General features: G+C 38.4%; 1 protein-coding gene across 3 annotated transcripts in view; it reads right to left on the bottom strand.

The window, feature by feature from the left end:
* NFATC3 (nuclear factor of activated T cells 3) overlaps positions 1-14272 on the bottom strand; it is a 92803-nt gene that overhangs the window by 18360 nt on the left and 60171 nt on the right. For 2 of the 3 annotated variants that reach the window (XM_043898876.1, XM_043898875.1), the window contains exons 7-9: positions 12596-12651; positions 10928-11054; positions 3920-4921 (exon numbers count right to left, since the gene is read on the bottom strand). In XM_043898876.1, coding sequence (XP_043754811.1) covers positions 3920-4921; positions 10928-11054; positions 12596-12651 — 1185 coding nt within the window. Of the gene's footprint in view, positions 1-3919; positions 4922-10927; positions 11055-12595; positions 12652-14272 lie in introns of those variants that run through there. The other variant, XM_043898877.1, reaches the window with a different exon arrangement.

Genomic DNA, 14272 nt, shown 5'->3' with positions numbered 1-14272 from the left:
ACATCCACAGTTTCAGGCCACAGACTGATGAGAAACATGACTGCAAATACTGAAAAAACTTCTAGAGTTCTGAATTAGGAGCTCAGATTTGGGTTTTATTTATTTATTTTTCTGAGTTGGGTTTTACTCTGCCATTAAATCAGTGTTAACCTGGGTGAATACCTTAAGCTCTGTAAAACTCAGATCCTCTACCTATAAAATGAGGGAGCAATTTTCAATTCTGTAAGTCTTGAATTTCCAAGCTGAGGTGCACTAATATCTTCTCTATTAAATGTCACTGAATTTATTTCTTTTTTTTTTTTGTCACTGAATTTATAATAAAAAATTAAGGTGTTAATGTCTGCATATCTAGAGGTAACAGACAAGTTTGAATGATTCTTGATAAATTCTATTTTAATTAGAAATCGCAAAAATAAAAAGGACATTTTATTTGCTTTAATCTTTGATTAAAAAAAGGGGTAAATAAATATAAAACAGAAACAGGATTAATAAAAGTTATTAGGATTAGATGATAAATATATTTCTCCTTTCCTGGTGGCTCAGAGGTTAAAGCATCTGCCTACAACGTGGGAGACCCAGGTTCTATCCCTGGGTGGGGAAGATCCCCTGGAGAAGGAAATGGCAACCCACTCCAGTATTCTGGCCTGGAGAATCCCATGGATGGACGAGCCTGGTGGGCTACAGCCCACGGGGTCTCAAAGAGTCGGACATGACTGAGCAACTTCACTCACTTCATTATTTAACTAGTATAACACAGATTTTTTTAAAAATTACTCATGTCTTCTAGTTGTAAAGTGGAAAATTACTCTGTACTTAATGCTTAGCACAATATAGAAAAGTTAAAATAAAACCTGAGCTCAAGTTAACTGCAAAGTTCACTTTAAGTAGTATACTTCCAATTATTTTTGGTATGTTTAATGGCTTACTTTTTTAAAATTACTCTAGTTTATTAATAGTTATTGTTAATCTCCTACTGTACCTAATTTATAAATTAAATTTTATCATACGTATGTATGTGTATAGGATGCTCAGTCGTTCAGTCATGTCTGTTTACAACTCCATGGATTGTAGCCCACCAGGCTCCTCTGTTCATGGGATTTCCCAGGCAAGAATACCGGGTGGGTATTTATGACTTATTTTAAAGCTTACCAGAAAGTGGACATTCAAGTACTACAGAGTTCAAGGCCTATGAAATACATAATTGTCGTTTTTTAATGAATTTATATTAAAACTCTGCAGAACCGTAGGATTTTCTAAGCATCTAGAAGTTTACCTTCAATGGCAAATCTAAATAATGTAATCAATGAGTCAGTTGGCAAATATCAAAAATTCATTTTAGAGTTCATGTTAAGCACCAAAATGCAAAAATTATACATCCAAGATATATAATCCAAGATATACAATCCATCCAAGGTATACAATCCAAGATGCCCAGGAGTGTATTTTAATCCCCCAAACCCCTCTTTAATTATGACTAGCACCACTGAGCTCCTGTCAAGTCTCCTGACAGGTGGCAATGAGGGAATTCTGTAGCCAATCCTTGTCCTCTGTGGGGCTACAATCTGGGAACTTTGCTTCATTGTGAATGGAACAAAACTGAACCTGCTTTTTTACTTGCCCTCATAGATCTCATTTTTCCAGATTCTCTGTTTCTGCAATACATCTTCACATATTCAAAAGATGAAACAAAATCTTCATAAAACCTTTCTGAAAGTTCCAAATTGCTGTGCCCACACATTACTCAGTCTGTAGTAAATCAGAAAGAGTAAATTCTAGTTTTGGTGTCTTTTTAGAAGAAAAAGTCTTCATTTGGAAAGAAAATGAGCTGGAATATCCCATGAGACCTGCTTAATAAATTTTGTATCTTCAGTGCCATTATTGAAGAGGTAGGTTATCACACTCCAGGTCTCATCCTATGTTTCAGGGACTAAAATTTTAAACACAAGCCCTGAAAGCAATACAAGTGTGACGAATCAGATGCAGTTGTGTACGCACATTCATGCAGTGAAATTCTACAGATGCATTCTAGATAATGTTCCACTATTCTCGAGGAACAAAAAAAAGCTTGGGGGATCCCATTAAGCGCTCAGCTAGTTCTAACCATCATGGCCTGCTATTGGTGGGGGCAGCTGCAGTGCTGCAAAAGAAAAGAAAAAAAAAGAAGACTAGACTGAGAAGATCTGATTCCAGTCTCAGCTCTACAACTTACCAGCTATGTGACCTTCAGAAAGCCTAATTCTCTAAATGAAGCTATCTAGAGGATTCAGACAGAGCATGAGGTGACTGGATGGCATATCACCAATTCGATGGACATGTGTTTGAGCAAGCTCTGGGAGTTGGTGATGGGCAGGGAAGCCTGGCATGCTGCAGTCCATGGGGTTGCAAAGAGTTGGACATGACTGAGCAACTGAACTGAACTGAGAGGATTTAGTTAAGAGTTTAATTAGATAACAATGCTACGAAAATTCTAGGTTTTGCTTTAGTTTATTATACCTTTTGTTTACACACAAATGACCTGGCCAATCCCCTTGGTGCTTTGAAAGCCATCCTCTACTTGCCATCTGCCCTCCAGCCACAGATAATCACGCTTTCCCAGACACAGCTTTATGTTTCTGCTTCTGTTGTCTGATTTTCCCTTTGATACTCATTTTCTGATACTACACTTGATCTTAGCCAAAAGGTTAAGAAGTGATTGATCCTCAGTTACTGAAAAATATACTCACCCTCCAACACTGGCTTAAATGTCATCTCCTCAAGGAAGCCTCTCTGAATCCTTCTCATAGAATCTTTCACATCTTTTTGCTGATCTCCTAATGTGCTGCTTTTATATCTTGGTTGTACAAGACCAAGTAGGTTGACTAAGACCTACTGTATCATTGTATCCTCATGTACTAATATGACAGTAAAGCCGTGGTGTCAAGTCGGGGATAGCGGTAGGGGTTCCCACATTTTATCATTTTATTTATCTTCCTTTTCTCTTTTGCTTAGAATTTGGAATTTAACACCAGCTTTGCAACCAAGTAGTAAATAGCCTCTCCAGATGTATAAAGGAGAGGACTGACCTAGACTTAACTTTTCAATAGATTACAGAATCAGAACTAAAATTCTATTTCCATATTTCATACTGAAAAAATATTACAGCTAGCTTTCACTGCATTCCTATTTAGAGTTTTTCACTACCATAGAAATGATAAAACCAAGAATAAACTCTAAAATTATTACCTGAAAATTCTATCTTGGGGGAATTTTCAAATATTAAATTAATACCACAGAATCTGCTGTCCAATTTATGATTTCATAAAAACAGAGGTCTACACACCAACTTGTTACATTTATATAAATAGCTTCTTTTTATCACGGTGCCAACAGTTGTACCAGCAGCAGCAAACCAGTGTGGACTTGTACCATCATCACTATCTGACTCAGCAAGCTGGCAGGGCCACAGAGAAGCAGGTTCTTTACTTGTGAAGAATCTCCTCAAGGACAGGAACTCTACCCTGATACATTTCTAGTACTTCTAGCATCTGACTCTGTTTCTTGCAAAGGGATGGGATTCTGCAATGTTTACTGAATTAACATTTCTGAATTCCATTCTCTAGACGCTGCAACCTCACAATATGTTCTGGAAGAAAAACTGCCCAATAAAGCTCACATCTTCAGTTCCATCACAAATAGGTGGTAGGTTACTATTACTCAAGGTCTTAGCCTTCACAACAGATATAAGTGGTAAAACAGACTTTAAAGCATGTATGTTCATGTCTCTCTCTCCAGAGTAATGTATTACCATATTTCTAGCAACAGCAACTTATTAAAAAGCCCAACCATATGCAATAAACAATCGATAGTAACTTTCTCAAGACTCTTAAGAGAAGGCAGTTCCTGAATCGTCACTGCTTCAAGAACATAAAGATGAACTTACCATCATCTAAAGTGATGTCCTGCAGACCAATTGTAGAAAAATTAGGTTCCTGCTCTTCAGGTTCAGGTTTAATGTTCACAGTTGCCTCATCAGGTGGAAATGAAGCTGGATCACACAAACTGTGACATAATAAGGATGAAGGTGCAGAAATACTTCCCTGGCCTGTACTTTGTGCTTGAGCTGAGTGCTGTCCAGAATGCATTCTGGTGGCTAGAGACGGTGATGAGGCAGTTCCTGAGCTAGGAGACTGGTAAGGCATAGGCTGCAGCTGAGGAGATGGTGGCCCAGAAAGTGGCGAATTGGCCAGGGGATGAGAGGGTGCTGGGGAAGCGGTTGTAGCAGTCCCTGAATGTGAAGGACCATACGTAATGGGTTGTAACTGAGAGGAAGGCTGACCTGTGACCTGATCAGCCACTGGAGAAGAAAGAGATCTTTGTCCTGTGTTTGAACAATGGTATCCCATTGACTGCAGATGAGGCAGGGTCTGCACAGAATGAGGTGTGTGGGCTAAGAGATGTCCTGTTGAGCCTGAATTTGAAGAATGAAAAGGTATGGATGATGGTGTTTGACAGCCAAGATTTATTAAATTAGGAAGAGTTGCATCCTGCTGAAACAAAACTGGATCAAATTCTTGACTAGAGGCAGCATTAATAGGAAGACACGTTGGTCCATTGAATACAACATTAGTTTGCATAGGCTGATAGGAAGACCCCATAGGAGGTGTTGGTGTGACTTGAAAAGGCTGGTGCACAACTGAAGAAGATATCATATGCTGTTCTTTACCACCACTCTCATCCCTACACTGCAGCTGTGGCAGATGGGATGTGGTTACCATGGATGCATATGTTTGCTGGATGGGACAAACCAAGCTTCTCTGTGCAGAGAGTACGCTGTCATGTAGGTGTCCTGTATCTGAAGAAGTCCTCTGAGTCTGGGCAGGATGAGGCAATGACGGAACTGAAGACAAGTCAATCTCTTCTCTGTGTTCTTGCTTCATCAAAACTGAAAAGGAAGAGATTAAAGCAAATGTTATTACATAATACATAAAAAAATTATGAATGGGCTTCATTCTAGGCTATACAGCTATATCATACATTCAAGTCAGGGGTTAAAAACTCAAAAGGCTTCAGGGAAGCCAGATAATTTAAATATATGTTTTTGCTTAATATGTATGGATACCTCTGGAAAGATGCACAAGAAACTGATAACTGTTGGGTTTACTACTGGGAAGGGAAACTAGGTGAATAGGAGAAGACTTACTTTTTACCGTAAAAAGTTTTAGGGCCTTTTGAATGTTTTTCACCATGTATATATATTATCTATTTAAAAATAAATAATTTTTTTAAAACCCGAAGATCTTTATAAGGTAGAGATTATTATTACCCTGCCTCATAGATGACTATACTGAAGAGATTAAAGACACTAAGATCTCACAGCAGCTATGTGATATCATAAGGTCTTGAACACAGGTTTTTCTGCCTTCTGATTCTTATTCAGGTATTTCAAGTTTGGTTCACTGTGTCTACTGGTTCCTGATCTCTCTAATGTCTTTTTTCTTCTCCCCCTAATGTCTTGATGTACTTTTCTTCTGACTTTGGCAGAACTAGAACTCTGTCCCTGGACTACTGGATTTTTTTCATCTTTTACTTTGACTCCAACTCTGGTCTCAGGAAAGCCACAGTGAATCCTATACCCAGAGTCATATTTCTACATAAGGAGGGAGAATATCCAAGAAAGCCTATTCTCATCCTTTAATCCTGAATGGAACAGCTGGGATCCTTGGTTACATAAATGGTTGGTTATCATGTACTAAAAAGGACACAGAGGGACTGAAAACTACAGCATAACATCCACCTTTTTGTGTGTGATCTAATCCTTATTTCTACGTTCCTGACCAATATCTGGGTATCCAGTCTGAGAACTCCACTCTACTAAATCAAGTGCATGTTCACTCTGCCACATCAAGAATTATTCTTTTGGTCTACAAGGAATTCAGACTCCAACATGACGTCCTCAATGCTGGTCTAAGGTAATTTATTCTTGTTTGGAGGGAAATATAGTTAAACACATCTTACAATATCTACAATGAGACGAGTTTTGGAAATAGATTAATTCTACCTTTTGTATTATACAAGCTATTTCTCAAATTTAGAATGCTGAAGAACAGAGGAATCCAGGGGGGAAGAAAAGATCAACTGGTCTAGTGGTTTTCAAACCATGAGAAGTCTTACACTCTTCTTCAAGTGATGGATATAGAATAGGATCCAAAGAGTAACAGCTCTGGACTTCCCTTTCCAGTGCTAAAAGAGCAGCCAAGCCAGCTTTATTCTCATAAAACTGCTTTTTGCATAAGATTTTATTTGAAGAATATGTGCTGTGCTCAGTTGCACCTGACTCTTTGTGACCCCCATGGACTGTAGCCTGCCAGGCTTCTCTGTCCATGGGATTTCCCAGGTAAGAATACTGGAGTGGGTTGCCATTTCCTCCTCCAGGGTATCTTCCCAATCCAGGGATCAAACCCGTGTCTCCTACATTGACAGACAGATTCTTTACCACTGCGCCTCCTGGGAAGCCCTTATTTGAAGAATAAAACAATCCAAACAATTTGAAAATCACTGTTTAGTATTATATCCTCTTTTACAGAGGTTAGCCAGTAGATACAGTCTGTGGCAGAACTGAGATTTGATCTTCTGACTGTAAGGCATGCTCTTCCTCCCAATCAAAACAACCAAAATATAAGTCAGTTTACCCAGTCAACTATTTAGAATACAGACTATACCCTCCCACAAGCAAAATATTATATATGAGAATTTGGCTCTAACGCTGTCTGAAAAATCCCCATGATTCCAAAAATCAGAGCTCAGATGGTATCGCCATGTACAAATAACTTCTGCTGGACTTCAGAGGGAGATACACTTTCTCTGGGGTGGGGGTAGGATCCCCCACATTGGAAGTTCTGAAGCTATTGAATACAAGCTGGGCAGAAGATCAAGTAGCTGAAACCTAGGGAAGGGCTGTGTGCTGTATTACCGCCTGTGGTAAGGTTAATGTGTAAATCATACACATATGCTGCGAACTGTCTTCATTCTAGAAAGCAATGGATTGTGGGACAAATAATACTAAATATAATCCCTAATTAAAAACAATTTGTTTTTAAATTAGCCACTTGTAGTTAATGATTATTCCCCCACTGGATACTGATACTGGTCAGATCCCTATTGTGAGGAAGTTGCCAAAAAGGAGGCAAATGAAGAAATCCTTTAATTAAAAATAAGCAACTTACAAATATATAGTTTTTATAAGTAAAAATTAAAAAGGAATTATTGTTACACATAAAATGGCTAAAATCTCTACTATAAAGCATTCATACTAATTAATAAGACAAACATAATAACTCTACCATAACAAAGGGTCATACAATAGAATACTAAAAAGCTATTAAAGATTCTGTAAACTTATCTGCTGATAGGGAAAATAAAAATGTTCAGGTTATAAAATTAGTACATATAAGAGAGTATGGTCTCATTTCTATTTTTAAAATGATGTGGCTATACATGGAATTAAAGGATCTAAAGAAGAGAACGACAGAGTGAAAGAGAATATGGATGCTTTAAAAAAATTTTTCAACTTGTCTTTTAAAAACATTCACAGTAACATATTCGCCTTTGTAAAAACCTCAAAATTTCATTTTAGAAAGAAAGTGAAAAAAGTCAAATGTTACAGACAAAAGGTAATAATCAAGCAGAATAAGGACTGTCCAAACACTTGTGTGTCCACTCTTCCTTCACTAGCGTGTGCCACCTGATTTGCATTCTGTCAACCACAAGGCCAGTGATGACAGCTCTAGTCCAATCCAATGTTCTCCCTGCACTCCAGGGCCCCACTGATTTCCATTCTCACACGTAATGCCCTCTAGGACTCTGCTTTTATATTGTTTTCTCAATTCAAGAGTTGATAATGCAGAGGCATGATATTTGCTCCTTTCTGTCTGCCCGCTACCACCACTACGATGGCAGTAATCAACACCTCTAACATGCTGACCCTAGTGCCTTTTTTCCCCAACCCCAGAAGCTCTCTTCCTTCTTATTCAGGTTAGATTCTGTAGTTCCTCATCTCAAAAGAATTTAGTAACATTCTTGGACCCTGGATGAGCCCTATAATTCATATTTCACCACCTGCCCTGAAAAATCTGAGTGCTGCTTAAGAAATTTACACAGGAGAGCTAATTAGTATCCATAAATTCACCAATATCAACATCAAAGGTGTCCTTTGATTATCCTATTAGGTTTTGGTGGTAACTTACTCTCCCCTCTCTTTACAATAACTTTTTCATATTTCTCCACACCATTAAACTGCCAAATCACCCACATTCTCCTCTCTCTGCTCACAGAAGGAGGCTGCATGTCATTCTTTATAGAAACAAAACTGAAGCTATCATTTGGAAACTCCCTAAACTTTCCACTACTAAGTCTGTAAACGTTCCTAATGTACATCCATCTTGTTCATCTCCTTTACCTTCCCTCCTGTTTCTTTTCGATTTAAAGTCCATGCCAATTGGGGTATCTTAAATCCTATCCTTTCCCACTCCTCTCAGAAACCTGATATTCTTTATCATCACTGATGCTCTTTCTCACCTTTGTATACTCAAAATATGCTAGCTGTTTGAATCACATTTTATCCTTCCTGGGTCTCTCCTATATAAATTTCACACTCTATAGTTAGTTAATTTGAGGAAAGACTAAACTGGTCATTGACATCTTATAAACTGACAGAAGAACCATGGGAAAAATCATTTTTGAAATACAGATCTGATCATGTCACCTCCCTGTTAAAGTTCACTTCTCACAACTCTTTTAATACTATCTGATCCAACCAACCATAAGGCCTTTGCATGTGCTACAGCCTTTATGTGGAATGTTTTCCCACTCTTTATCTAACAGTAATTAACAGTACAGACTATTCAGCCATACGCAAAGATTCATATCTCGTGTTTGCCTTTATTAGCTATAGGATCTCAGTTCACTCACTTGCCAAATGGGGAGGGCAACACCATCTACCTTATAGCGTTCAGTTCAGTTCACTTCAGTCGCTCAGTCGTGTCCGACTCCTTGCGACCCCATGAACCACAGTACGCCAGGCCTCCCTGTCCATCACCAACTCCCATAGTTCATCCAAACCCATGTCCATAGTGTCGGTGATGCCATCCAACCATCTCATCCCCTGTCGTCCCCTTCTCCTGCCCTCAATCTTTCCCAGCATCAGGGTCGTTTCAAATGAGTCAGCTCTCTGCATCAGGTGGCCAAAGTATTGGAGTTTCAGCTTCAACATCAGTCCCTCCAATGAACACCCAGGACTGATCTCCTTTAGGATGGACTGGTTGGATCTCCTTGCAGTCCAAGGGACTTATAACCTTATAGCGTTATGGGAGAATAAATGAGTTCGTTTGTATAAACTGCTTAGAATAGCACCTGGTACACACAAAATGCTCTGTTTGCTAAATAAATGAACAAATGGATGTAGTCTAGGTTAAGTTAGGAGCCCAGACTCTGGAACCTGACTATATATGATGTTTGGCTCTAGAATATATGCTGTGAGACCTTGGGTACATTACTTAGCCACTCAGTGTCCTCATTTATAAAATAAGGCAACAACCTACCCCACAGGTTTATTAAGAGGATTAAATTAATACAGAAAGGGCTGAGAAGAGTACTAAAACAGTTAATGTTATATAATTATAAACTGTTACTATTATTTTTCAGTTATTAACTCAAGCATCACTTGCTCATAGAAGTCTTTTCACAACCAGTTAGCCTAGCAAGAATCCCTCTGTTATTTTCACCCACAGCATTGCTTCCCTTTCCTTAACAGTTCTTATGTTTCTAACTACAAATTTATAAATTATTTATTTAGAGATTTATTAGCTTCTATTTGTTCCACTAGATTATAAGCTCCATGAGAGAGAAGCTAAGAGAGGTTTTGCTCACTTAGTGTGCATCCTTAAATACTTAATGAATTAATGAATAAATGAAATGGCTAACCAAAATCCTTAGTTCAAAGGTTTGAAAATTATCTGAAATATTTTATTACCAAGTAATGTATTAACATGGTCAAGTAATAATAATTTTCAGATTCTGGAATATAAGCAGTATTCAGAGGCTATAAATGAAATACAGCCAGGCTTTAAAAAGAATATGGTGACAAATGAATGACTAATAACCAGAACCCTCTCAAACTCAGTGTTTGTTCTTTTCATTTACAAGAAACCCTTTAAAAGTTTTTATAAGAATAAGTTTTGGAGAATAAGCTTCATTACAATTTTTTTTCTCATCATATGTTCTGATGACTAATAATATAGCATCTAGCACAGAGAAGACCTTTATAAATGTTTGTTCTCTAAGAATGTAAACATCAGCATGAATTACTGCATATACTATTTGTGTGTCACAATCCAGACCTGGAAAATTACAGCACTTGAGCTGCTGCAGAAAGAGGTATGGAAGTCTTCTTTGTTAGGGTGTCTCTATAAAATCAGGAATTCTGCCATCAATGTTATACTCCCCCAAAGCCAACACATGCTACAGTTGCTGCTTGCCAAATGAAAAATTTAAGGAGAAATTTTCCATTTTGATTGGAAATGGTTGAGATGAATAGACTACAAAACAGGCACACTGCTTTTTTGCAGTGCTAAGGGCAGAAGGAAAGTTCACACGTATTCAGACATCTATCCTTCCAACAGTGCTGGTGACCTTTGGTAACTCCTGAAAAATAGACTTCAAATCTACATTAAACCTTCTAATTTCCTTATGACAAAAGACAACAAAAAGTAACTGTTATCAGATCTAACATTTAAAGTAAATACAAACTTCACAGATGAGGCATATGTTGGGATTTTTATTCATTATAAGCACCCTATCTTAAACACACTAACTAATACAGGATTCACTGAATAACTTTTTATTCATTATGAAAGAAAGCTGTATAGTAAACCGTCACAATAACTCCTCGTACCTGGTGTGTAAGTAAAACGTTGAGACTGGCTTTTTTTCCTCTTGCCATTGCAAAGATAAAAGTGCACCTGCACTGCAGTTGTAACTGCTGGGTTATGATATGGAGGAACTTCAAGGACAATGTGAGCCTAAGGAGCATGGAAAGCAAGATTGTGTTACACTCAGAACTAAAAATGAAATGCACCTGCTAAACTCAACACATCTCATGAGCCTTAACTACTTGGGCTTATTAGGCACATTAACTGGTCATATAAGTCATCTGGGGATTTACTCTAAGGATACTTCAGTCTTAACAGAGAAAAGCTCTTTCAAGTAAACCATTAAAGGAGAAATTGCTTTTCACTCACCTAACTTGGGTTTCTAGCTATAGCAGAAATCAAAAGTCGTTATTATTTACTATGTAGTCAGATATTTTGTGCTAATAAATATTACATGTTACTATACATCTTAGGAGAAGGCAATGGCACCCCACACCAGTACTCTTGCCTGGAATATCCCATGGACAGAGGAGCCTGGTGGGCTGCAGTCCATGGGGTCACTAAGAGTCTGACAGGACTGAGCGACTTCACTTTCACTTTTCACTTTCAGGCGCTGGAGAAGGAAATGGCAACCCACTCCAGTGTTCTTACCTGGAGAATCCCAGGGGCGGGGGAGCCTGGTGGGCTGCTGTTTATGGGGTCACACAGAGTTGGACACGACTAAAGTGACTTAGCAGCAGCAGCATACATCTTAAGTGAAAGTTTGTTCTAATTTTTTTTTTATTTTTTTTTTTATTTTTTTTTTTTAATTTTTTTATTAGTTGGAGGCTAATTACTTCACAACATTTCAGTGGGTTTTGTCATACATTGATATGAATCAGCCATAGATTTACACTTTTGTTCTAATTTTTAATCAAAGTTTAATAGCTCCCACATTGTGTTATAGTTTAGATTTCTTATCATTTTTTTTCCCTTGGCCTCGCTGTGTGGCCTGAGGGATCTCAGCTCCCTCACCAGGGATTGAACCTGGCCTACAGCAGGAAAAGCGTTAAATCTTAACCACTAGGGAACTCCTTTATCTTAAGTTTTACATTGAAAATGTCCTAAATGGCAAAACACAAAATCTGTATCTATATCAAGAATAATCTTACATATGCATAGAGAAAATTTTTAGCCCCAAATCAACCACAATCCTTAATCTAACTTCTCTAGGTCTTTGGAGAGCACTGTGAGAAGAGGTATTGTCTACCCCAGAGAAAATTCTGTGTCCATTCCAACCAGGATGAAGGAATCACAGCTTTCAGTGTTGAATCCTGGAAGGCTTAATGTGGAGGAGTTGGAAAGAGTGTGTTAAATACAAAACCCCTGAGGGCTTGTCCTCCTATTTTTTTGCCCATTATTTAAAGTTCTTCACTGAACTTGATCTCTTCACTGAATTCAGAGAAGTAAATCAATGATAACCTCAGTAAGAACTTCTAATAATCTTTCATTTCTAATTTCTCCTACCCTATGCACAAAAAATGGGAAGACACCAACAGTTTATCTTTCCTAAGCTTTATTTTAGTACCAGGAAGGCATTCTATCTCATGTCCAAACTTCTAAAAAAAGACTCCTCATCTATACCACAAAGCAACATTATCTAATTTTCACATTAAGCACCTCAAATATTTCCAAAGAAATAAACTTCTTACCCCTTGACATTTTTCCTTGATTATTTTCCCTTCTACTTCCCACTGAGGTCGTCCATCTAGTGAAAGAAACAATTTACAGTTAAAAGGAAGTCAAAAAGCATGCAAACAAAATCTAACTTATTTAGTATCACAAATTTATTGGCAAAAGGAATCTTTATCTCACTGACTTCTGTTATGAAAATGTCTACCCACAAGGAAAAAAGTGTGAAGAAAGATCTTAGGCTACCTGAATTTGCAGGGCCTGCAGACTTTATTCTACTAAGCGATGTACGAAAATCTGAGAACACCTCTACAAAGTGGCGGCCAACTTCTTTCTGACTGTGTGCCTTAAAGTAATGAGAAACTCATTCCCTAACCAAGTAACCCATTTTATCTTTGGATAATAACTGCTGCTAGAAAACTGCTCTATCTTCATGATAGATAACATGTCTCCTTCGAGTACCCAGCCTCTGGCCTAAGCACTACTCCTTGTAGCCACCCCCTAAAAATCTTGAGTGTCTCTGTGAGACAGTTATTTCATATGTTTAAAAGCATCTGTGTTTGCCTGTGTCTCCTTTTCTGCTGCCTAGCACCTCTAGTTCCACATCTAATTCCCTAAACAATATTTTAGCCCTCCTGGTCACTCTTCTTTGAATAGTCTTCCAGTGTGACCATCTCCCTCCAAATGCATCAGGCTGAGGACTGAATAGACCAGGTGAGAAGTGATTCAACATGACAGAGAGTGACTGAGGCTCTTGTTGTCTCACATAGAGATGCTGCGTCTCTGTCAATAAAAAAGTTTTCTGAAGCAGCTACACTATCAAGAAAGTGTCTGACACTTCACGTGTGGCCAGCAAGTGTCCCTCAGTCTGCCACATTTCCTACTGCCAAGCTCAAGCTCCCACACTGTGTACTCATGCAGCCGGGTTTTTTTTTTTTTAAACCCCTAGCCCTTGCTATGTTAGTTTCCCCCTACTAGACTTCATTTTCTAGGATTACTTGGCCTGTCAAGATCTTCTTAGAAACAGATGGTCTTGTGAACAATCTGCTAGGCTTTCCAGATCTGGGTCACCACAGATCTTTATTATCTGGCCAGCACATTTTCTGTCTATTCATCACAAGTGACTTGTTGACCTGGGAGCACCCCATCTGCTGCTAGTTTTTACTCCTGTCTAATGTGCAGCTATTCTAAAGCATTCTTTTTTATGTCATGGGCATTCACCCAGTGACAAAACCATACAAGTATCTTCACTGCTAGCATGACTTCATCTGGTCTGTGAAGACTCGGTGAAATGCCTTCCAGACTGTGACTACCATTTTCCACTCCAACAACTAAGTATGAGCTACCCCTGTGCACAAATGCTATGCCTACTCAGAATTACAGCTCAGTTCAGCAATCATCTGCTGGGTCTCAACTTGCCAGGCACTTTGGGTTGCTGAAATAAGAGACAGGACACCCTACTTTCTGTCTGTGGATGAAAGGCAAATATAAACAGCTCACTATAATGAAATGTGGAAGTTACAATAATTAATAAAGATGCATTCTGGATGTACTAGGAGCACAGATGTTAGGGTCCTTATAACCGAGTCTTGGCTACTGTAAACACTGGGCAATGAACATGGGAGTGTGTTTTTTTGAGTTAGTATGTCTATTTTCTTCAGATAAATACCCAGAAGTAGAACTTCTGGATCATACAG

The sequence above is a fragment of the Cervus elaphus genome, chromosome 4 (genome assembly GCF_910594005.1).
Source record: "Cervus elaphus chromosome 4, mCerEla1.1, whole genome shotgun sequence".
Lineage (NCBI taxonomy): Eukaryota > Metazoa > Chordata > Mammalia > Artiodactyla > Cervidae > Cervus > Cervus elaphus.
Note: the sequence above shows the minus strand (reverse complement) of the source record. Positions and strands in the feature narration are given on the sequence as shown.